The sequence below is a fragment of the Bombus huntii genome, chromosome 3 (assembly GCF_024542735.1).
Source record: "Bombus huntii isolate Logan2020A chromosome 3, iyBomHunt1.1, whole genome shotgun sequence".
NCBI classification, from domain to species: domain Eukaryota; kingdom Metazoa; phylum Arthropoda; class Insecta; order Hymenoptera; family Apidae; genus Bombus; species Bombus huntii.
Window position 1 is genome coordinate 16,239,478 of NC_066240.1, and position 22,518 is coordinate 16,261,995.

Consider the following 22,518-nt stretch of genomic DNA (forward strand, 5'->3'; position numbering starts at 1 on the left):
GTATCCGTGTGGTAACGTTCTTGGTGGATAGCACATCAGTGAACGTGCGCCATTGTATGACCTACTTCGGATGCCGGCGTGGAAATTAAATAGGGTGCGAAACGTAGCTGATGCTCCTGGTGAAAAATGAACAACGATCTCGGTATTCCACGAGCGGAATATGACGCGTGTATTTGAAACACGTTTCAGTGGAAACAGGCGGTTTTGTTGCTCCGCCACGAAATTTCTGCAAACTTCGTTTATTACCCGGCTTTGTCTTCTTCCTCGTCGTTGGCTGATGCGCGTTATTTATTCTGTCCGTTGATCAAGAGCCTCGCAAGTTTTCACGCGAGAAACCATTTTAATCTGTTAACTAATCGCAACGATTTCCCGTGGAACGAGGATAAAATGAAAATAAAATTGGAATACAGTGGTTCGTAAAGATATTGCAACACTTACCAAATTAAAACTTTTACGAATACATTATTGTGCGCTATACCAAATTTTTTCAAAAATCACGTCAATACACCACGAATAGCGATGTTAAATATATGAGACAAAACAACGTGATAACAATTTTTTAATTATCAACCGAGACTGAAGTAGCAAAAATTTCGCACAACTTTTTTATCTACTGGAAAATCTCTTACAATTCTTAAATCTATTGGAAAGTCGATGAAACGCGAACGAATGAAATCAGGAAAAAGAAAGCAACGATAATACACGAGCGAGAAATAATGTTATCTTGGCGAATGTTCGCACATATACAAACAAACGCACACGTACGCGAATCCAGAAAGGAACGAGCTGGTGTAACGACGACGACTCAATGAAATTATTATCGTGATAGCCGCAATCATAGTCGCCGGCGGAAGTGGCACGATTTTCCGTACTTTTCTGTACTTTTAACGTACTTTGGAACGAACAAAGCTCTTCCGAGCTTCCGACGTTTCAACAATTAGCAGGCGAGGTCAGGCCACTCGTTTCGTTCTCGTGGCGTAACATTTGGAAGTGTGCCACCGGCAAGAATGGAACGAGAAAGAAACAAACTGAACGTAATGAAGTGCATGATTTTTTCGCGAATCCCCAGTCAACCGTTTAAACTGTGTTAAAGCAAACCGTGAAATATAATAAGGTTAACGAATCGTTTAATATTGGCTGGTAATTGCGTGTATCTCGTGTCATTCTTTCTTCTATTCGTCGGAAATGAAATTAGAAAGAGATAAAATGAATATTTTCCTCTTATGTAAATTCTTCGCTTCGTAGTTTCATTTCTTTCGAAATCATTGCACAGTTTCAACTTATAGATTTGTCCATTTTTTTGTTCCTATGTATTTGATTAAACTGAAGATTGTTGTTTCGTTCTGACGAATAATTTCTCTTGTGTTATATTGCATTTGGTATAATTTATACAACTATTTACTTTCTCTAGTAAATTACTGCAAAATATTCGTCTTTCTCCACTTTATTGTTATCGATGTGTTATTTCTTGTTATTCTTTTTTATTAAAAAAAAAATGATAATAAAATAAAATGCATTACTTAGTTTAATCTATATGAAATTTCTAGAATAATCCATTTATAAAATATATTATAAAATATCATGGAGGATAAAATAAAGATTAAAATCAGATAAACAATCATGTTTGTAGAAATGTAAAATTCATTTAAACGTATAAACGCGTTAAACATATCGATCAACCGCAACCTCTGTTAATTGTGATTAAAAAATATAGCATTCAACGATTTATAATTGAAATCGGCTTAAATTTTTGCATAAATTCGAACGATTTTACGCAAACGTAATACACGTGTGTAACCTGCGTTGATTTATTACACTAATAATGGAACTATCGCACGTTTTGGTTAATAGGAACAAGGTAAAAATAAGTGCTCTGGAAGTAAATTTATCACGACAGCCCTGATAAATTATGCTTACGAAAGTTGAACTGTGCATAATTTCGGCTGCGTCGTATACGGTAGATAATTCTTAAATTTACTGCATCTAATTACACGGATTTTAATAGAATCCTACGAACTTCGTTCCGCCAGTTCTTTTCGCGTACAAATTCATTTTACTGCAGACACATATTTACGAATAAAAAGCAAGAAACTTCAAGTTCATTTTGCAGAAAATCTATTCATCAAATGAAAAGAAAACCACCGTATAATTTTAAAGAATAAATGATTTCGACTTTTCTTTTTCGAGACGTGACCTTTTGCTTCGAAAAGTTTCACGAAAGAGCGTTGACGCTACAACGACAAACTAGCTTTGTATGTAACATTCGCGCGAAGGATTGAAGGGCTCGTAACAAAAGAACCTTTGTTCGTGTTTCCCAAAAAACGAAAAAATTTACGCTAGTAAACCATAGTTATTGAAAATTGAACATTAATCGTCTACCTTTGTACTGAAATTAAATTGACGAAAAGTGAAATCGATCGAAATGAATATCTATACTGTGCAGTAGGTAATAGAGTTGACGGCCATACAGCGCCAGTGTCAAAGAGGAGTGGAATTTTATCGACGCGAAGTATCTTACGGAGAGAAATAAAATGTCTGTATAATATTTTAAAGTCGTATCGTAACACGTGTAAAACATGTAACGGTATCGCACACAAACATTTTACGGCAAAAACAAGGTGCATCTTGGTCGGAAGATATTCTGGTCGCGCGAGAACTTTCAGAAAGAGATATTGAGATCCTGCAACCTCGCGCTACTTGTACCAGAGTATTCTTACAGCGTCACGCGATGGTAAAAGATTCCCAACGTAAGAAAACCCTATGTGAATAATACTTTTCGTGTGCAGCATTTTGCTTAAGATTTTTCAAAAAGGTGTCACGTATTTTTCCGCGAACACATGTTGCAAGATCCTAACGGTAAACTGGAATGTCTATGTGATATCAGAGTAGCAAAGTAAATTTTTAGAAAAAAAAAAAATTAAATAAACGCTGCATAGAAAAATTGTGACCATCGTAGAGTATATATTTTATATGCCTGGAATTTCTTCGCCAAGAATTGCTTCGAAATTAACCTGTGAGGCGGACCATTCCTTGGTCACAACTTAATCGTAGAATTCAAAATTAATAAAAACGCGTCAATTCCCCTTAAGTCGATTTGGAAGATTTGTCGATAGAAAGAATTTGGAATCCTATTACTAGGCGAAGTTGAATAAATATATGTACATCTTTAATAGCCTCTATATTTGTAATGTTCATAAATATGATGTAGCATCGTGCATCGTAAATCGTTGCTAGATATATACGTACAATCGATACGAAGTCTTCCGATTTGACACTTTAATGGAACGATTTAACGTCTTGTAACTTTCGTGATGGTTTGGCGCTATAAATTTGATAAAATCGTCTTCTAGAAGCGCTAAAAACCTTATTCTATGTGTGAAATAAAATTGACAATGAAAAGCTTTTTCTGTCATAGAAGAATCTAAGAATCGCAACTTCGTACTTTTCGAATTCCTCGCTGTAAAAATATCAATATATCTTTTATATGATTTTATGATATTATTATTAAAACAACATCGATCTAATAAAGTACGTGTATGATGCATAAAAATTTCCATGATAAAAGATGCTTTCGAAATCGTACAGACCCTTGAGACTCGGCTGAGAGCTTCGTAATGGGAGACACCGAGAATTTTATAGCTGACTCGGCGCTGTATAGCACGAAAGTTGTAAATTTATATAAAGGAAATATTAACGGGGGATATCAAATATTCGCTGGAATAAATTTCTTATTGTTCGGAGTTTGTGACAGATAGGTAGTCCGTGTTTGATGAACTATTGTCTGTAAACGCTTTAGACAATATCTGCCTTATCGTGTTACCCTTCGGTGGAAACAACATCGCCACAACCAAATAAGTTAGTAATTCGAAAGTAACGATAATTCAACGAACCACTTTTTCTATATCGATTATCGATAATAAAAAATGACTGTATAAAAATTCGAAGACCGCATCAAGGTGAACTAAAAAATTACGAATCTATATAACTTTATGCCACAAATTACCTCTTGCAGCAAACAAAATTCCAAGAAGGGAAAATCTTGGATATATAAAGCAACTTCTGAGGATCATCTTCTCTTCTTTCAATTCCTTCGATGAAAGAAGGAAAGTATTAAAAATTGTTCGTTGAAACGGAAATTCAGCAGCTCGTTAATTTCAACGAAATCCAACAGATGTACGGTAAAGCGTTTAAATTAATTAAACTACTCTGGCGGTGTGCGTGCTGCTTCGAAACTCGAGGAAAACCATTCTCTCAGCTGACTTTTCGTCCTTTACGCCGCCATACGGAGAACTTTGCAACCTTGCAAGGGCTTTGGGAATCCTCGACAGGCGAAGTATCTCGCTTTGACCTCGAGTGTTATCTTACGTGACCCGGTGCCGGTTCGTGCACCAACGTACAAGCGTCCGATTTCCCCTGAGAATACAGAAACCAATTTCTAGGCTGTGCCGACCAGGTACGGCAGGTGAGTGACTGGTGGGTGGGTGTTGGGTTGGCTAGGCGAAGGAACTCGTCGGGAGAAACTACACATCTGCGGGAAAGGCGTTTTGCCTGGTTATACGAATCACTTGACCGACTGCCACGTACTTAGTCGGTTTCGTGGAAGATGAGAAATCTGGATTAGAGACGATGATGTAAAGGGAATGAACGCGGAGATCTTATTCTGACGTTTTGATTTCTTATGTCGGGATCTTTGAAATAGATTTCGTGCACGTACAACACGAAAACGTTGGTAGGGAGGGAGGGGGAATGGGAAAATAAGGATTAGATTTTTTGCGTCGTTGTTAAGTTTGCTCACTATACGCGTAATATGTACTATATCTTGTATGACTGGCTGACAATTAAAATTGCGTACGTAGCATAAAATTCGATTGCTTGTAACTTGAAAAATCAATCTCAAACACGTTCTTGTACGTAAATTTTGTTTATGTACACAAGTTTAATTATACTGTATTTTGTTACTACAAATTTAATTATCTTACCAACCTTTAACGCGTCTATCTGCTAATACCAAACTATCGTACTAATTATAGTAATATTATAATACTTGGTAGGTAAAAATTAAAGCACCAGCGCAACGTGATATTTTCAAGAATAATGAAAGGATCGTATAGCAGGGTTATTAAAATTGTGCAGGAATATGTGGGAAATGATCTTGTAATCTTTTCTTATTAGGCTTTGTAATTAGATCATTTTAATACGGCATAATTTGAAAATAATAGCTCTTGGTTATTATTAGTGATTGTATAAATGACATAAATCGGTGTACGTATTCCTTGTAATCATAAAAGATTGATTATTACCGATGGTTTTACTTGACTTAGTCGTTCATAATACTCGATCGTTCATAGTAACGTCATCGTGTAGAATGATGCAATTTGACATCATTCATACTAAACCTCACGTCGCAACGATGTATTCCGTGTTCCTCGTAGGTTAATTGAGTGTGCTAACCTGACATTGCGACCAGTGGAATATTTCACGTACTCATTTTCGTGCTTCAGGGGCTGTTACGCTATTCTCAATTTGAATAATTGTATCGCACGAGAGTATGAAAACATATATCGAAACAAATTTATTAGACCATTTGCGTATATGAATTCCAGAAATAAGGAAATACTCGTAAAAAATCAATACGTCTATCATTATTTGTTCTCGTTTTCTTTTTTCTTCCTTTTCCTTTTTTATGAAATTGTATCTATTAATTTGTCGTTTGTGTTCTTATGGTTCAGAAAAATACATCTTTCTTGCCATCAAAGTAAGAAATAATAATTGACTTCCAATTGAAAAATATGTTATTTAACAGTAATTTCTAGTTGGCTTAGAAATAACAAAAAAGATTGATATACACGAAAAGATACAAATTTTTAAAAATAAATAACTTTTATACCTAAGTTTTTTTAATTAAGTTTTTCGTTCAATATATTTCAATTATTATGCTGAATCATTTTTTGATGAGTCATCGTTCGAAAACATAATGTAATGCTTTTATAAAATAACAATCTCGCTAATAAGGATTGTTTCCAACGAATATATAAATTTTCATTCCACGATAAATCAAGACATAAATCAATTTTTATGGTATTCGTTCCATCATGTTGTAAATCTCGCCCCTCTTTACCAAAGTGTATCGTTATCAAAAAACCAAGAAATTCAACAAGGGTCGTTTATGTTACAGTATCCTCGACTATTTTATTATGCTTCTTGTAACTTTTCTCCAATATTAATAATCTGCACGACTACAAATATCACAGAAGAAACGGTAAACCATTACTCGTTAAAAACAATACCATAATGGAATCGAAACAACAAACGTAAATATTTCACTCTGTCGACTCCATTTTACTGAATTAACCTCAGGATTCTTTGATCATCCGAAATCTACTTTACAATATACTCGATACGAGATAAAAGAGAAGAAAGACGGAATGCAGGATACCTATTGAATACGAGCCTCTCGATAGAAAGTCTGAAAGTTCGATACCAGTCGGTAGAAAAGCTTTAAGAAGCTGGCGTGACGTATAAGCAAGCGATCGGTGGCGTTGATAAATAGGCGTTCAGAGGCTTTCGTGCAAAGACAGATGAAAGGAAAAAGAGGGAAAAGAAAAGAATATATTTGATTCGTTTGTGGTTTCGGAAACTGAGACTTGTAAACGGTCGAATAAACGCGTGTCTATCGCCTAGAACAATCCGGCACATTCATCGACAAAATTAAACGTACAAAACACGATATCGATCAAAAACTTTTCACTTTCAAAACAGTCTGCGCCTTTTTCTCCTCTTCCCTTCTCTTTTCTTTCTTTCTCCGAACATTCTTTTTCTTCGTTTAGCAGAATTGGAAATTTCGTTTGAGCATCCGCATCGGTTAATTTCTAGCGATACACCAATGACCATTTGAAATGTACCTACGACTTCACCGTTTGATAAATGTTCAGTCCAGGATGCGGTTGTTATAATCGCCAATACAAACATTGATTCGCGTAATGTTTGCGTGATAAAATATTTTTGATGAATGGACGTTAAGAACTCGTTGACCATTCTATCGCGAATATTTGGACCGTTCTATTTGCCACTGGACCGCGACAGAGTATCCAGTTCGAATATATTGGATTGGTGGCAAAACAATGATATTTGACGGTGATAAGATAAACAGTTTCAAATAGCTTACACGTTACTGGCCTCGGTAGATTCAAATTACCACCCTTTTCTACGTTTACCAAATCGTTTAAATGAACAACACGAGAGCGTGTTCGTTGAAGGTGAGAAATGCACGTACAACATTTTCTTCCATTATAATTGCATTCGTCTCTTTTTTATTCTAAATTTCAATTGAGACTCGAATACTTCAGATACGACGTGACGTGAAACCTTAAATTCGCACATTATTTCAATTTAATCCAATACGTTAGTCACAAATAATTAATTATTTCTAATATGGCATAAGATCCAATTGAGCGCACAGAGAATTACAAAATCAAATCCCATCCTTTCATGGTGACAAGGTACGTATCCCTAATAAGTTCCTTCGATCTTCGATCGAATAATTCGTTTCTATTCGATGTAAGTTAGCGGGAAAAGGATCAGTTACTTGTTCGCAAAGCAAACTGGTCTAATGTCGGTAACGAGAACAGCGTAATAGTTCAATTGAACATTGGAGACAATTGTTTGAACGATGATTGTTCGTCAACGACCATTAGACGATACAAATGAGCAGGTAGCAGGTCGGGTCGACCGACTGCTTTTAGCTTTATGACCTTATACCGATGATTAAACAGAGAAATTTTGGCTATTATGCGCATGCAGCCCAGTTGGAAACCTCGAGGCATTTATAGGGTGAGTAATAGTTCCATATTTGGAGCAACTTTGGTACGAAAGCTTCTTTCGAGATTGTACCGGTATGCTACAGGCATTCCGTCTTGCGCTCTGCGGTGTGCTGAAATTTATCGCGAAACTTTATGATGAATTTCAAACGACAATTGCATTACCAAAAGCTTCTTCTCTTTGTATTCTAAAATACGTTCTATGTTTCGAGAATACCCCAAACTGTATTTTGTAAAAAATTGTAATGGTTAAATGTTTTTAGAATTTATAGAAAGTTCATTATTGAATATTGCAAAATGTCGTAGCGTAATAAAATTATTATTAGAAAATGGGCATAATGCGTGTAACTCAATTTACGTAGTTCTTCGTAAGCAAATATATTTTTTCCAAATCTAATATTTTTATAAAATGTTAATAATTTTATTGCTAGGCTTTCAAGATATCACAGAAAATTCGGAGATCTTTACCGACGTCTCTATTTTATTATACAGTCGTACGTCACAACCAAATATTTGGTACTTTTTTCAGTGAAAATAAATATCCTCTTAAAGCAGAGTCAAACAAATTCGTCGTCGACGATCCAGTTCGTCTAGCGAAAATTAAAACTATCCTATACTCGAAATGTTCACAAAGGACTCGCAGTCAACGAAATTCTCGTCGACGCATAAAAAGATAAAAAGCTTTCTATTAAAATATATTTAAATCAGAAAATAAAAGTACTGAAGTCACAAAATAACTAGAAAGATTATAAAACTTCCAACTTTCCAATAAATTTGTAGTTTCTAATAAAAATACGTTCAATTGCAATATCTAAGTAAAAAGATAAGGTGACGGTGGGTCGTAATCTGAAAAAATTTGTTCTAAACTTTAGACGGAGGGCATCACCATGAGACCAGGACTGCCAGGACAGAAAGGCGAAGCCGGACTTCCAGGAAGCCCAGGACCGAAAGGGGAGACAGGAATCGCCGGTGCCAAGGGATACAAAGGCGAACCAGGGCACAAGGGTGCAAAAGGCGATCATGGAAAAGAAGGTCCACGAGGAATTCAAGGATTCAAGGGTGAACCTGGTGCTCCGGGAGCACCGGGGCTTCCTGGCGCACCAGGCGAGAATGGAAGACCAGCAGAGAAAGGTGACAAAGGAGACACAGGACCAGAAGGGAAACCAGGCCCTGCAGGTGTACCTGGACCACCAGGATTGCCTGGATTGAGCGGCTCTGGCGGAGTAAACGTTGGAGAAGCGAGTAAGAATATGCTCATTTTGTGATTTTTATCAAATGAAATTAAATAATCGATGGATCTGGTCATTAGATATAAAAAGTGAAATAAAATACAAAAGGAAATGTAAAAGCTCAAATTGAAGATTCGATCAGTTGTCATCGAACGCGTAAGTTGATTGATATATTCTTAGAAGAAAAGATAACGAACGGTGCTGATTCCAATTTGGAAGCGATACGATGTCTTTACGTTTAGATTAATTAATGTTACGTGAAAAATTGTCTCCCTGAAAACCACGAATTAATTAGTGTTAAGGGAAAAGGGCGATAAGGGCGAGAGTGGTGCACGAGGATACAAAGGAGATAAGGGCACCAAAGGCGAGAAGGGAGACAAAGGTGATTCTGGACCAGCCGGAATTCCTGGTGTGAATGGTATCCAAGGACCGCAAGGCAACAAAGGCGAGCCAGGGAAGGACGGAGTTCCCGGAGCACCGGGAGTCGTCGGTGCAAAGGGCGAAAAAGGTGAGAGAGGTCCGCCAGGAGCTACAGCTATAGCGAGCTCTGGAGACTACATCACTATCAAAGGTGAAAAAGGAGCAGAAGGCAAGAGAGGTAGAAGAGGGCGTCCTGGACCACCAGGACCGGTCGGCCCACCTGGGAAGACGGGAGCGATGGGAGAAATTGGGTTACCTGGATGGGCGGTATGAGAAAACTCCTTCTATACTTCTTATCTTCTTTTCTTTTTCGTTTTTTATCGATCAAACCCTCGATTTCCGTTTGATTTCCTCGCCATTAGCAAAATAGAATTTCGTAACGTAATTTTCTTGTCGCTGTTTGCATGAATGGCTATGTATTATTTAATCTTGTATGCAGTGTTATGAAAAGCTATGTTTTTTTCTTGTTCCGAGTAAAATTTTTTATTTTGTTGACGGTATATGGGAGAAATAATCGTTTATAGCAATTTACTTACGATAAAGGATTGTAATAGAAAATAGATAACTAGGAACGAATCTTTGGAATATACCTTTCACAGATTGTACATTATATATGTATAACGATCCTAGAAGCTTCGCGTAGCTTCATCGAATGATTTAAACTTGTCCAAACTTGAACTTAATAAATGCATTTTGAATATACATTAAAGGCTCTCGATTATGTATTATATCTAATCAAAATATGAATAAGAAGAAACGCAAATTCTGATCTGATATTACAAAAACTTACATGTATCGCCATTTGTGTAAGCGAAGATCAATAATAATCGGAAACATAGCCGGCAGGCTGAATAGAGTTCTAAATTCCACGACATAGCAACGGCTTTTAACGGATTCCATAACTCTGAGGCCGTAGAGTTCTGAGTTTCAAGACATTGGATTAATTGACGACCGACTACCTTAACCTAGTAATAGACAAGTCAACGAATCTGCAGGCCTTGTCAGACACGCTCTCGTGTCATGCTGAGTTCTCTGCATACATAATCGAAGTTTAAATTATCGGTTACTGTTTTAAGCTAATAAGAGCTAAAGAATTTAATAATTTTAGTTAGTAGAAATTCCGAGGAAAATTAATATAATGCAACATATTCTCAGTAGTACAATATATAAGATAAGTCAAATTCATCTTTACATACTGTGAAAGGATTTTTCTAATTGGTCGTGTTTTAACAAAATTACATAACAATTAACATATACTCCCTACTACTGGAAACAATTACGATTATAATTATCCACTTACATATAAAAATGTAGTCTAAAATGAGAATATACTTTTTCCAATGCTATGTTCCAATGCACAGAACTCCATGAAAGTGAGTATTACATAGAACTTACATAATCCTAATAGATAAGATAAGAACAATTTATCCCTTAATTTTAACTGTGTCGGCATTCAATCATAATTTCGTTGATTAATTACTTTGAATAGCGTTAATAGACTAATTTACCTCTGTTAACTACGTAATAATCCGGTCATAAAATTAGAAATCACACCAATCGACCAAAGTGTATGCTAGATTGAACTGCACGCGAGATTAATTAAAGGTTTAATGAACATAGAATATTCATGAACAGGAAGGTAGAACATGAACGCTATGTATCGGTAACTACTTCTAACAGGGTCGTCCTGGAACTCCCGGACTTCCTGGACCTGTTGGACCAGTGGGGCCCAAGGGAGAAAAAGGAGAACCCGGTACACCGAGCCCTTACGGAGTCTCTGTCGGCGTAAGTACGATTCACCGATTCTCATTAAAATCGAAATACCCGTAAGCAATTCCCTCTGAAATCAATGGGATCCGTGTTACAGAGAAATTAGGCGAATTAGGAGAAACACAGTACGCCGCAGAAAATAGTTTTAAATACATATATGTACAGAAAATAAACTCGAATTTTCGACTAATAATTTTCTGAATATTAAATATTGGACTATCAAATATTTGGAATATTATTTGTATTTTGAAATATGTATGTTATTCCTTCCTATCTTACGTTTAATAAAAATTCTATGCACTGAGGAAATCTACATAATAGATGAGAAAAAATTAGAAAATTTTTCCAATAAATTCGCTAGAGTGGCTAATGTCATCTTTCGCGCTTTAAGAATTATTCTGGCTAAGTTGATGCGAGGGAAAAATCGGTAGGTAAACACGAAGTGTTAAAGAGCTTGCAGCGCGGAACAAATAAAGATAATGGATGCATTTTTTATCCTGTCTCGTAGCGGGGGAAAGGTTGAAGTGGAGATATACACACGGTGATTTATAACTCTCGCCATAAAGTTTTCGAAATTGTCAAAGAGAAGTCATTTTGGCTAAAAAAGAAAAATGTCACGGGAACACAAAATTTATAGTTACTCGCAATTGAAGTACACTTTTGTGCACAGCCCAGAACTTAAAAAGATAGAACATTGAAAATATTATCCTCAAACTTACACGACGAGTATAACGGGGAAGATATAACACCAAAGAAAATAAAGCTATACAATGAAAACCCATTACTTCCTACAAACTTCCTCCCCGTCTAAAATTTTTTTTCTCTCTTTTGTCCGATTCGATTCGATTCTTTCCAGAGCTGTTTAATCACTGTTACGACATGAAACCCTCGTACGAGTTGTACCACGAACGAGCAGTCTCGAACATTTTTTAGTCGGAACGACCACTTCGTGAAGCTCGCGAAACTAGTAACAGTGCTCGTAGATCACCGTGTACACTCGCAAGTCTCATTGAACGAGCCATAGAACGTGTAGAGTGACGGAAATTAATGCAAGTGTGCGCTTGACGCCCCGTTCCTTCTCTTTTTATTCTATTTTTTCCCCTCCTAGTATCCCTCTCACATCTACTCTGCTTGTTCTTTTTCATCTTTGTCGGCTAGCGAAGCCGCGACTCGATTTATTCGGCGTCCCAAACAGAAATTCGTCGAAATTTCGTCGTCGCAGTTGACAAGCGACGAACACGAAACGAATGCGCGTGGCAGGCTTTAATTCACTACACTTTGGTTTAAAAGCCGGGCCAACGTAAGGCAAATTCGCTGCTTTCATTGCGCTTTCGAACGGACTCGCACCCACCAAGGCACGTACTGTGATTTATTCCGACATCCACTTAGCGAAACTGGCTCAAGTATCTTCTCTTCAGGATTATATATCTAAACATTGCTTTGCAGAAATTAGTTTGCATATACGAATAACATAATTAGAACTTAAATCAGAGAATCGTGATATTATACATTAGCTTCTCGACCAGTGATGCACGTATCCACTGCATATAAATAATTTTGTGTATATTATACGCTATAAAAATTGTATCATTCAGAAGTTTATTTTCAATGTTAATGCGTACGGTCGCCTCGATTCTTAGTGTATAATTGTAATTCGTATAATATTCGTGTAAATCAATTTCATATCTGTCTGTCTAAACGACGTTCAGATCAAAGGCGATAAGGGAGACGATGGTTTCCCTGGAATTCCTGGACAACCTGGAAGAGACGGTCAAAGAGGACCTCCAGGGCCACCCGGACCACCCGGACCACCGTCTCAAGGAAACTATATTCCAGTTCCGGGTCCCCCGGGGCCTCCTGGGCCACCAGGACCACCTGGACTATCTTTGATTGGACAGAAAGGAGAACCAGGAATTGGTAGAAGTCACATCTTTGGCGAAAGAGACTATTACGGAGTTAGACAGGGTAAGAAAGATTCATTAATCATAAATAACATAATTTAAGTATCGTATGCAAAAAATATTTGACCACCTCTACTTAAAAGTATGTCATCGATTAAAAATTTCGTATTATGTACTTCCTCGATTGTTTCTGTATCGAATCTTTCGTTAATTTTATCGCTAAGTCGAATTTAAAGCTGCAAATATCAATGACAATTTCCCTCGTTTCGGTAGATTTTTCACAAGAGAATTGCTTAAAGTATCCAAATTCCAAGCTGACTTTTCTCTAAATTCTTGAATTTTGTAGAACACATGGTAATTCTAAGCTTCTGGTGTCCCTGTATATTTTACTCAGATTAGCAAATATAAGAAAGATATTGAAAAACTATTAAATTTGCAGTTCCAAAGAATATAAAAGATTTTAAACACAATATGTTCTTTGGCACGCTGCAAGGACCTAGAACTAGTCTAGACGAATTGAAGGCTCTGCGAGAACTAAAGCAACTGAAGGAACTTAAAGAACATTTAGGTAACGCACTAAATGTAAAATATCGTAAAACGACGTTTCTAAAAGACATTAATTTTCTTGGTGTATTCTAAATTAAAAAAACTGCATAGTAAAGTGTAATGCGTCTTTAAAAACACATCCTAATTACCTATAAAACTTTTATAAGGTGCTGCAACCACCGCAACTAGAGGTCCCTTAGAAAGTACCACGAAGATCGTACCAGGAGCTGTGACTTTCCAAAATACCGAAGCTATGACCAAAGTAAATCTTTCAATATCGTCAAAACATGATTTTTAAACGATATACGTATAATACTCTAATTATTATAACTTTTAATGCTTCTATTACTACATATTTAGATGTCTGCCGTGAGCCCAGTTGGAACATTAGCTTATATCATTGACGAACAAGCTCTGCTCGTTAGAGTGAACAATGGCTGGCAATACATCGCAGTTAGTATAAAAATTTTCCTATTTATTCTATCTTTACGCTCTACTTGTAATATTTACTCAAAAGTCGATTAATATATAATTCATTCGTGTAAATTCTAACACAATGTACAGAAGAAGATCCATTAAGACAAAACATTTAAGTAGAAAGCTTCATCGATATTACACAATATTTTATCAAACGCAACTTTTTTCTTTTGTTAATGATAATTATTGTATATCAGCTAAGAATATAAATCTTTAATCTTACCTATTTAGCAAACTACAGGGCTTCAATTTAATTCAAGATATTTATGCTGTGTTCTGTAGTTGGGTTCGCTTCTACCAATAACTACACCAGCACCACCAACCACGTCACCGCCTCCGGTGAATCCACCTTTCGAGGCTTCCAACCTGATCAACCAGATACCCGTAAAAGCAGACGGAACAGGGGTGAGTTACTATCTTAATCCTGTTGAGTGTAAAACGTTATCGATAAGAGGTGGACTAATGCATTACTTAATTACAATTGAATTTTCTTCCTGCTTCCAAAGTGGTATCCACGGATGGTAAGATATTGGCATGATTAATCTTTCGACGTTATCGTCCTCTTATACGTTCCCTCTTTCAGTTTTTATAATTTTCACAAGAACGCTTCGTTCCATTTCATTTTCGTTAAGTACGAAGAAGAGAAACGAATTTTCATTACCTACTGAACGAATCGTTCTTAATTCTTGTTGCACTAAAATCTTTTAGCATATTACAAAGAAGATTGACGGCAAGCTATATCGAAAATTTAGAGAAAGATTTATCTCTTCGTCAATTGTACGCATTAACGTGCCTAAGATCTAGAAATCTGCTTAATACACGTAGGAATTCAAGTATCTATTTGGAAGCTGGACCTAAGAGAACTGCATATACTGAAACTACAATTTACAGATTGCAGTATGATTGTAACGTGGAAGGATGAGTGATTATAGGGCTTTTCATAAACCAAGTCCATTCTATGGCCCCCTGGGAACTGGAATTACAATATACGTATATTATTATAAACAAAAACTACAATTTTCAGAAAAATGATTCTTTGATTAGCAAAATGCTATATATTGGCAAAATATATACCAAAACCTTTCTTTGACATATACCACACTACTTTGAAATATCATTTATTTCAATATTTGAAGCTCTTCCAAAAAACAGGAGGTGTTTTTATATTTTAAGAAACGATGAAAGTCTATTATCTGTGCTAAAATATAAATAAATAATAATTCCACTTCTATTCATATTTGCTAACATCGTTCTTCGTACAATCATTCTCCTTGTAGAAAAAAATTCCTGTTAAAATGGTATTTTCAATTCTTTCTACGTCCAATCTCCGCTTGCCTAAATATTTTCCATTACTGACAATAAACTCCAATTCATACAAGAACGTCGCATTGATATCACAATTTCCAGTTACGAATGGCTGCTTTGAACGAGCCATTTACGGGAGACATGCACGGTGTACGTGGAGCTGACTACGCTTGTTATCGACAAGCGAAGCGAGCTGGTTTGAGGGGTACGTTCCGAGCATTCCTCAGCTCCAGAGTTCAAAATGTTGACAGCATCGTGAGACTTGGGGACCGTGATCTTCCTATCGTTAACATAAAGGTGACAAGCAATATATAGATTCCGAACGATTTATTTATGAAAGTATTTCAGCCAAGTTTCCAAGCAATTTTCCATAAGCGCGTCGCGCGTGTTACGAAACATTTGTTTCCGATCCCCTAGGGCGATGTACTTTTCAACTCGTGGAAAGAGATGTTCAACGGAAACGGGGCCTACTTCTCGCAAAATCCAAGGATTTACAGTTTCAATGGCAAAAATATCCTCACCGACTTTGCATGGTAACTATCTCGTTTATTTATCTTTTTGTCCCATAATAAAATAAAGTTTTATATTTCTGGTAATCCATATGTATACGTAATTATAAAAGCGCAAAATGAGGCATGACTTTTTGACAGATTCATCAACTTTTCAGACAATAATACATTCTGGTAGTCAGCTTTAGCTAAACTTACGATACGGTGGAATCAATGTTCTAAGGAATGTTTTATAAAAACCTTTTTCGCGAGATCTGCTACAACTTCGTGATTTAATTAAATATATTTCTTTTATTTCGATATAATTATAGATACACTTGTAAGAATTATCTAGTACAATGTATATTTCGTACAAAAAAAAAAAGAAAGTTGAAATATAAATCAAAGCGAAATTAAAGACTAGAGCTAAGATAGAGCCAAACTTATCATCGTCTGATATTTCAGGCCAGAAAAGGTGGCATGGCACGGATCGCACAAATTAGGAGACCGGGCAATGGACACGTATTGCGACGCTTGGCATTCAAGTAGTTCGGATCGTTACGGATTAGGATCACCGTTAACTGGGGGACGCCTCTTGGAGCAAGTTCGTTATTCCTGCGACAACAAGTTCGCGCTGCTCTGTATAGAAGTAACCAGCGAGACCACAAGAAGGAGGAGAAGCGTCGAAGTTTCGGAGGATGAGGACGAAATGTCGGAGAACGATTATAAGGAGTACTTGGATTCTCTGATGGAAAACTAACCCTTCTACCGTTCCCCTTCCCATCTCTTCTATGCCATTTTTCTCTCTGTCTTTTAACATACGTAAAATACACGGCAACAACATCGTTGTATAGATAGAAAACGAGATGAGTCAATCGCGCATCGTTCCTGTTTGATGAACTGTATAATGAAAAGCAATAGAAAAAGAAAAGAGAAGAAAACATAACAAAAAAAACAAAAAATGTTCAAACAGGAGAATACGATGAATACACAATAAAAACAGAGTAATCATCTCGTTTCTAATCAGCGTGAAATCTATCTGTAATTCGAAAGGTTATAACCCTAATCGCGAGTCATTAGCTAACGCTTTATACCGAGTTTCCGTTCTCTCTTTAAGAAATAAGACTGATCGTCTAGACATCGTTCATCAGTGTTTCATATCGACTACTCGCCTGTACTCTTAATCCGTCATCGTTATCGAGCGTCGGAAAAACGCGACATCACCGGTTTCTTCGACGCGCGTCAACCAACTCGACGCTATTAGAAGTTCCCTACGTCACGATAAACGTCCAGTACTTAGAACGCTGCTACGAGAGGAGATTCTTTGAAGCGTGGTCAAAGATGTTCACCATTCGAGTCATAATTTACTGTTTAAGGGATTAAAGAACGAAACAAAAAGAATAAAAAGGAAAAAAAAATTGCAGAAAAAGCAGAACGTAAACTAACGACTGCCCTAATAAAACTGCCTAATAAAAATGTCGGAATTCATATCCGCAATCGAATTACATTTACACTTTAGCCAATACATATGAGTGTGTATGTTAGATATAAGAAACGAATCGATTAAAAAAAAAAAAAACAAATAAATAAAGGATTCCGTATAAGATGATTGAGTTTTTTGCATCCGGAATCCAGATTTATGCTCTGTGTACAATTCGCGGCAGACGCGTTTGGTGCGATAGTAAATTGCATGATTGTACAGTAAGGATGTAAGTACTTATACTTACGGTGCTACAGGCCCATAAATGTAACAGTATGTATATGCGATGAAAGGATTATTTAGAAATTGGATTAACAATCGCGAACAGTTGTGGAATATGCTTCTAAAACTATTTCGGCGTATATGTAGCAATATTTTATAACTTACGTATAGTTCTCGTTGGAAAAGAAACACGTTGTATACACCATTCCGCGAGCTGTCGCTGTCTTAATCGTCATTGGCCTCTGCTTTTACATCGAGCATAAATCGAGTCTAAGTCAGTGTCTATAATTCGAAGATACGATATATTACTAACGTTAAACTAATTTATTACGATTAAGTAGGGAGAACGTCGGTCTATACCTTTAGGTTGTCAGCATGCTTGTTGGCGAATCGATTTCACTCCTGAAAAATAAGAAATAATGAAAATTCTCCCGATGCCGTAATGTAGGTCTTGACGTACCGATGTAAAACCAACTATCCTTCGATATAGTTTGCACCGACGACCGTTTTAGTTCGAAATTTTGTATTATTTGTACACTTTATTATTGTCTTTCTAAATAAAGAACGGAAAGTGCATCTAACGGACTCTTGAATTGAATTCGATCTATCGATATCATGTAATGTTACGACACTCGAAAATCGATTAATCTAATATTCGCGCTATGTTCAAATTGGAGAGATGATTTCTCATTGAAACATGTGCGATTTATTTAAAAAAGAATATATGTATAGAATATTTAAATTTTAGTGTATGTAGAAACATAACTATTTCACTACATGAAGCTGTTTTGAAGACTATTTACTTCATCCCATTTTGTCAAACAATGTCTATCTAAATGTTGTTAATAGTTGCTGAAACAATGATACCATAAAAGTAAGTACAATATTTATGTATTTTTTAATTAATGCTTTAATCGTTTTTAATTAATACTGACTATTGTTGTTGGAATATAAGATATATAATTTACTATTGAGATTAAGATTAAGATTTATAGAAAACACATCGTTGTAAAAATTGTAAAAGTTTAATTCATATAGTATCATACATTTTTTAAGATTATCTCTTTCACGATGTAATTAGGATTTTAAAACAGCAAGCGCTTCCGTGAATTTTAAACCTTCTAAAATATATGCTAAATTTTCCATCGATGCATCTACATCTTCTTCCGCCCAAATTTCCAACATATTTTTACATTGCTCGTACGGCGTTGGTTTCCCTTGAAAAAATGTAATCTAGAAAAAGATATAGATTGTAATTAGTGAGCTGTGATTTTTTAAGCTTCTACGTTATAAAATTTGTTTCTACCTCTTCACTCGTGTAACCAAACTTGGTTGCTAACTTTTTCCAATCGTTTTTCAGAATTTCTGATAATTTCGCCACCATATCAGGTGTCACTTTCGTCAATTTTCGTCCTTTCGTATCCGTATTTTCGGCTTCAACTTGTTCACTCTCTTGCTTGAGAACATCTTCGTTAAATTCTTGATCGTTCGCTTCTGGCGGTGGAGTTTCCTCTGTTTCTAATTTTATATCCGACTGTGTCTGCTTCAAGAATCAGAAACAATTCACTTTTAAATCTACATGGTAAATTCACTTTGGAGATCTAACATAGATTAATGAAACAAAGGTGTTACACTCACTGGCCTATCTTTAGCGATTTTTTTAATCATTGTTTCGAGATATTCAGGTAATTTATTAATAGGATAATTCCCATGGACAAAAAAATGAGGACTACGTCTAGCTAGTAATCTCAATGCTCGCCAACCAAAATTCCCATCATTTACTTTCCTGTGACAAATAAACAACAATAATATAATTAAAAATAATATAATAACAACACAGAAATATATAAAATAAAAGATTTACTTGTATTCATCTTCTACCATTGCATTAGGATCTAATTGCATAATAGCTTCTTCAAAATATGTCTCTAAAGATGGAAGGAAGTCTCTTTCTTTAGATTTACATGCTTCAAGATTATTGGGGCATAAGTTCCATAATTTCGTGAGTTCTGGGCTGCAAAGCAATTAAATTCAATTGTATATAATGTATTTTCTAATAGAGAAAAAAAATAAATAGTTCTTTCTATGGTTTCTTACTTTCCCATATGGTACTTTCCTACTGCTTGAGCGTCTCTAATGACATCTCCAATTCTACGCCTTGGTCTCTTTGGTTTTTTTGATTCCTCTATGTCGGCGCTAGAATCTGGAGTTGGTCTTTTAAATGGTGGGCATCCTTCATTTTTCCAAGCATTCCAGTGCTCTTCGCGTTTCAATATATTTTTAACAGTTTCTGCAAATGTTGGACCATCGGGAGGTGTTTCTGTCAGTAAGGCATATACTTGCTCTGTGGTTCCTTTTACCCATTCTACTTGATCAGGCTTTAGTTCATGTGTTTCACTTAAAAAATACAAAATTTATTGAGACTTTGAAATATAAATAACCTGAAACACTATTTAAGGAAAGCAGACCTTGTCTCATAGCCACTGGCAAGGAAGCTTTGGAAAACAAACATCGTTTTATAGCTTTCAAAGTCATTTTACTAATAATTCATTAAAAATGTGCAATTCTAACAAGAGGAATTGTGAATTCGATTGTAATAAAATACAAGTGTATATAAAGATATGTACAAATTATAGATACTTACGCTTTAAATTTAACAGTGCTATTAAGATATTGGAAAAGAATGAGAAATTGCAGCAATACATATCGTCTGAAATTTGAATCAGATAGTTGTAGCTCCAACAATTTTTGATTTGTTAAATATTTTGCAAAATAAGGGGTTTCCTTGTGAGATCCCTCCATGGAAGATTCAACTTTAACACATGTTGAAGGATAATTACGTTGTTCTTCCAATTTAAAAGATGAAAATGCAGACAGTACACTTGAAGCATGCTAAACAAATAAAATATTTATGACAAAAGAGTATGAAAATACAAAAAGTTATAAGAATACAATAATTTAATCTTACCGTTGAAAATATCTTCCAGTGCATTTTTAGGTATAATTGATTGGGATTTCTGAAAAAATCTTGAAGTGCCCAAAATTTTCTATATAAATTATAATCAATTGGTACTTTAGTCTCTGATTTATCATCATCCTTAGTTATTTGTTCCAAATCGTCTCCCTCTGATTTTTCAGAGCCAAATTCTGTATGATTCTCCAAATTAAATTCACTAACAATATTAAGACCAGACCTCTCAGAAAAAGGAAAAAACTTAGCCAGAAATAAAAGAATTCTTCCACAAAATACAGTTTGTTGTGATCTAGATAACCTTCTAAGTAAGTCATTGCACATCCTTAACAAATTGTTTTTACAGGCACTAAAGAATAAATCTTCCTTCCACACAACCACATTGTTCTCAACAAAAGTAAACAACTGTTCGCATCTGTCGAGTGTCATAGAATCAAATATATCACCAAGTAGCATCACTGGCATACTTGCAGTTGCTAAGTCTTTTCTGCATAATTCAATGCAGAATGTAATGTAAGTCTCAAGCAGAGGCACATTACTTGATAGATTTTCAGATAATATTACAAGAAGAGTATCTCTTAATGCTTGATCAATTGCAGCTTTTCTATCACTATCATTTGTACACCGTTCGACGCATTTCTTTTGAAATATTTGTATATCTGACAGCTTAAAACACTGTTGCAAATAATCCTAGAAAAACGGGAAATCATTTAAAATCATATATCATATAACCTCGAAAGTATTATCAATTTTTATAATTCTTACACTATATTCTTTTCTTAAAACTTCGAACATGGCCATTGTATAAAACAAATTTTTATAATTATATTCTTTTATCTTAAAATATGAACAATATCTTTCTACTACATATCAAGTATCTCATAAACTATCAAGATCTACGCTTATACCACAATCGTACAAGCAGATCTCAACGTCAACACTTGCTAGGGGATACTGTCCGAAAATTGAATTGTAAAAAATTTGTCTATAGTCTATCTAACAAGACAAGGCAGTGAACGTAAACAAAATTTGATTACTGTGGCTACGATGATTGACTACTGGCGTATCGCTTGAATGAGGTTAGTCAATGATTATATCCCGTGGTAGGGGACGTCACGATTATACGACGACCTGCATTTCTCCAATCCGCCACTGAGGGCGTTACTGCAGAGATATCAAAACAATATTTGTTTATGTTTTGTTATTAATTTTTGTATTCCGACCATTTTTTTAGTATTACCTAGCAGCAAGTTAGACGCAATGTTGGAATGAAGTTTATTAGAAAAGAAAAATTTTATTACCTTATTTTAACGTCAGTTAATGTAAAAAGATTTGTATTTTATATTTTTTAATTCTTTATGAGGGAACACTTGCAAACAAAGCTCGATCAGGTCGATCAAAGAAATTGACTGGAAGAGAAGAGAAAGTTATCATTCGTGAATCAAAAAAAAATCCTACTATATCCGCTCCTTAACTCGCAAGTATGGTAACTGATATGTTTCATAAAGAAGTTCTCCCGGAATTATGTCGACGAATCTTACGAAACAATGATCTTTATGGCAGAGTACCGCGAAAGGAGCCATACATATATTAATGCTATAAATCATAAAAAATGATTGACTTTTGCAAAAACCTATATTAATAAAGATAATTCTTTTTGGGATAAAGTCATCTTTTCGGATGAGTCAAACATTTTTGGTTCAGATGGTCAAAATTATGCGTGGAGAAAACCAAATACGGAATCGAAAATTCGACATTTACATCCAAACGGTGAAACAGTGAATCACTAGATCACTTCATTATTTCACTATTAAAACAAAGAAGAAAGAGCAAAACCATAGACTTCTATAAACCTGTGAATAGAACGTGATTTTTTAATATCTTAAGAAATA

The 22,518-nt window shown here is 35.5% G+C and overlaps 2 protein-coding genes and 1 long non-coding RNA gene across 8 annotated transcripts in view; 2 read left to right on the forward strand and 1 right to left on the reverse strand.

Annotated features, from left to right (window-relative positions):
* LOC126863966 (collagen alpha-1(XVIII) chain) overlaps positions 1 to 18,231 on the forward strand; it is a 344,993-nt gene extending 326,762 nt beyond the window's left edge. Inside the window, exons 12-25 of one of the 3 annotated variants that reach the window (XM_050614762.1) lie at positions 7,801 to 7,830; positions 8,690 to 9,059; positions 9,342 to 9,733; positions 10,828 to 10,839; positions 11,147 to 11,251; positions 12,946 to 13,201; positions 13,631 to 13,705; positions 13,851 to 13,945; positions 14,044 to 14,136; positions 14,443 to 14,565; positions 14,667 to 14,681; positions 15,568 to 15,762; positions 15,883 to 15,998; positions 16,419 to 18,231. In XM_050614762.1, the coding sequence (XP_050470719.1) occupies positions 7,801 to 7,830; positions 8,690 to 9,059; positions 9,342 to 9,733; positions 10,828 to 10,839; positions 11,147 to 11,251; positions 12,946 to 13,201; positions 13,631 to 13,705; positions 13,851 to 13,945; positions 14,044 to 14,136; positions 14,443 to 14,565; positions 14,667 to 14,681; positions 15,568 to 15,762; positions 15,883 to 15,998; positions 16,419 to 16,713 (2,172 nt within the window). In that variant the 3' untranslated portion in view covers positions 16,714 to 18,231. Of the gene's footprint in view, positions 1 to 7,800; positions 7,831 to 8,689; positions 9,060 to 9,341; positions 9,734 to 10,827; positions 10,840 to 11,146; positions 11,252 to 12,945; positions 13,202 to 13,576; positions 13,706 to 13,850; positions 13,946 to 14,043; positions 14,137 to 14,442; positions 14,566 to 14,666; positions 14,682 to 15,567; positions 15,763 to 15,882; positions 15,999 to 16,418 lie in introns of all 3 variants that reach the window. The other 2 variants (XM_050614763.1, XM_050614761.1) reach the window with 2 other exon arrangements.
* Positions 17,061 to 21,902, reverse strand: LOC126863970 (THO complex subunit 1). Of its 4 annotated transcripts, XR_007689035.1 has the most exons (11): positions 21,392 to 21,898; positions 20,624 to 21,316; positions 20,300 to 20,547; positions 20,124 to 20,150; positions 19,753 to 20,052; positions 19,520 to 19,669; positions 19,294 to 19,441; positions 18,962 to 19,198; positions 18,702 to 18,888; positions 18,016 to 18,057; positions 17,061 to 17,937 (listed from the first exon to the last, which is right to left on the reverse strand). XR_007689035.1 is itself a non-coding variant. In XM_050614774.1 (10 exons), the coding sequence occupies exons 1-9, from the start codon at positions 21,425 to 21,427 to the stop codon at positions 18,733 to 18,735; spliced, it is 1,995 nt and encodes a 664-aa protein (XP_050470731.1). In that variant the 5' UTR covers positions 21,428 to 21,898; the 3' UTR covers positions 17,061 to 18,057; positions 18,702 to 18,732. The 4 variants fall into 4 exon arrangements, 3 of the variants coding, with proteins under 3 accessions (XP_050470731.1, XP_050470732.1, XP_050470733.1); XM_050614774.1 differs by having other exon boundaries at positions 17,061 to 18,057; XM_050614775.1 differs by lacking the exons at positions 17,061 to 17,937; positions 18,016 to 18,057; positions 20,124 to 20,150 and having other exon boundaries at positions 18,659 to 18,888; positions 18,962 to 19,195; positions 21,392 to 21,899.
* A 27-nt stretch (positions 21,903 to 21,929) lies between these two features.
* On the forward strand, positions 21,930 to 22,223 carry LOC126863984 (uncharacterized). Its single transcript, XR_007689038.1, has 2 exons — positions 21,930 to 22,107; positions 22,190 to 22,223. It is a non-coding gene; the product is annotated as an uncharacterized LOC126863984 (long non-coding RNA).
* Positions 22,224 to 22,518: the final 295 nt, after the last annotated feature.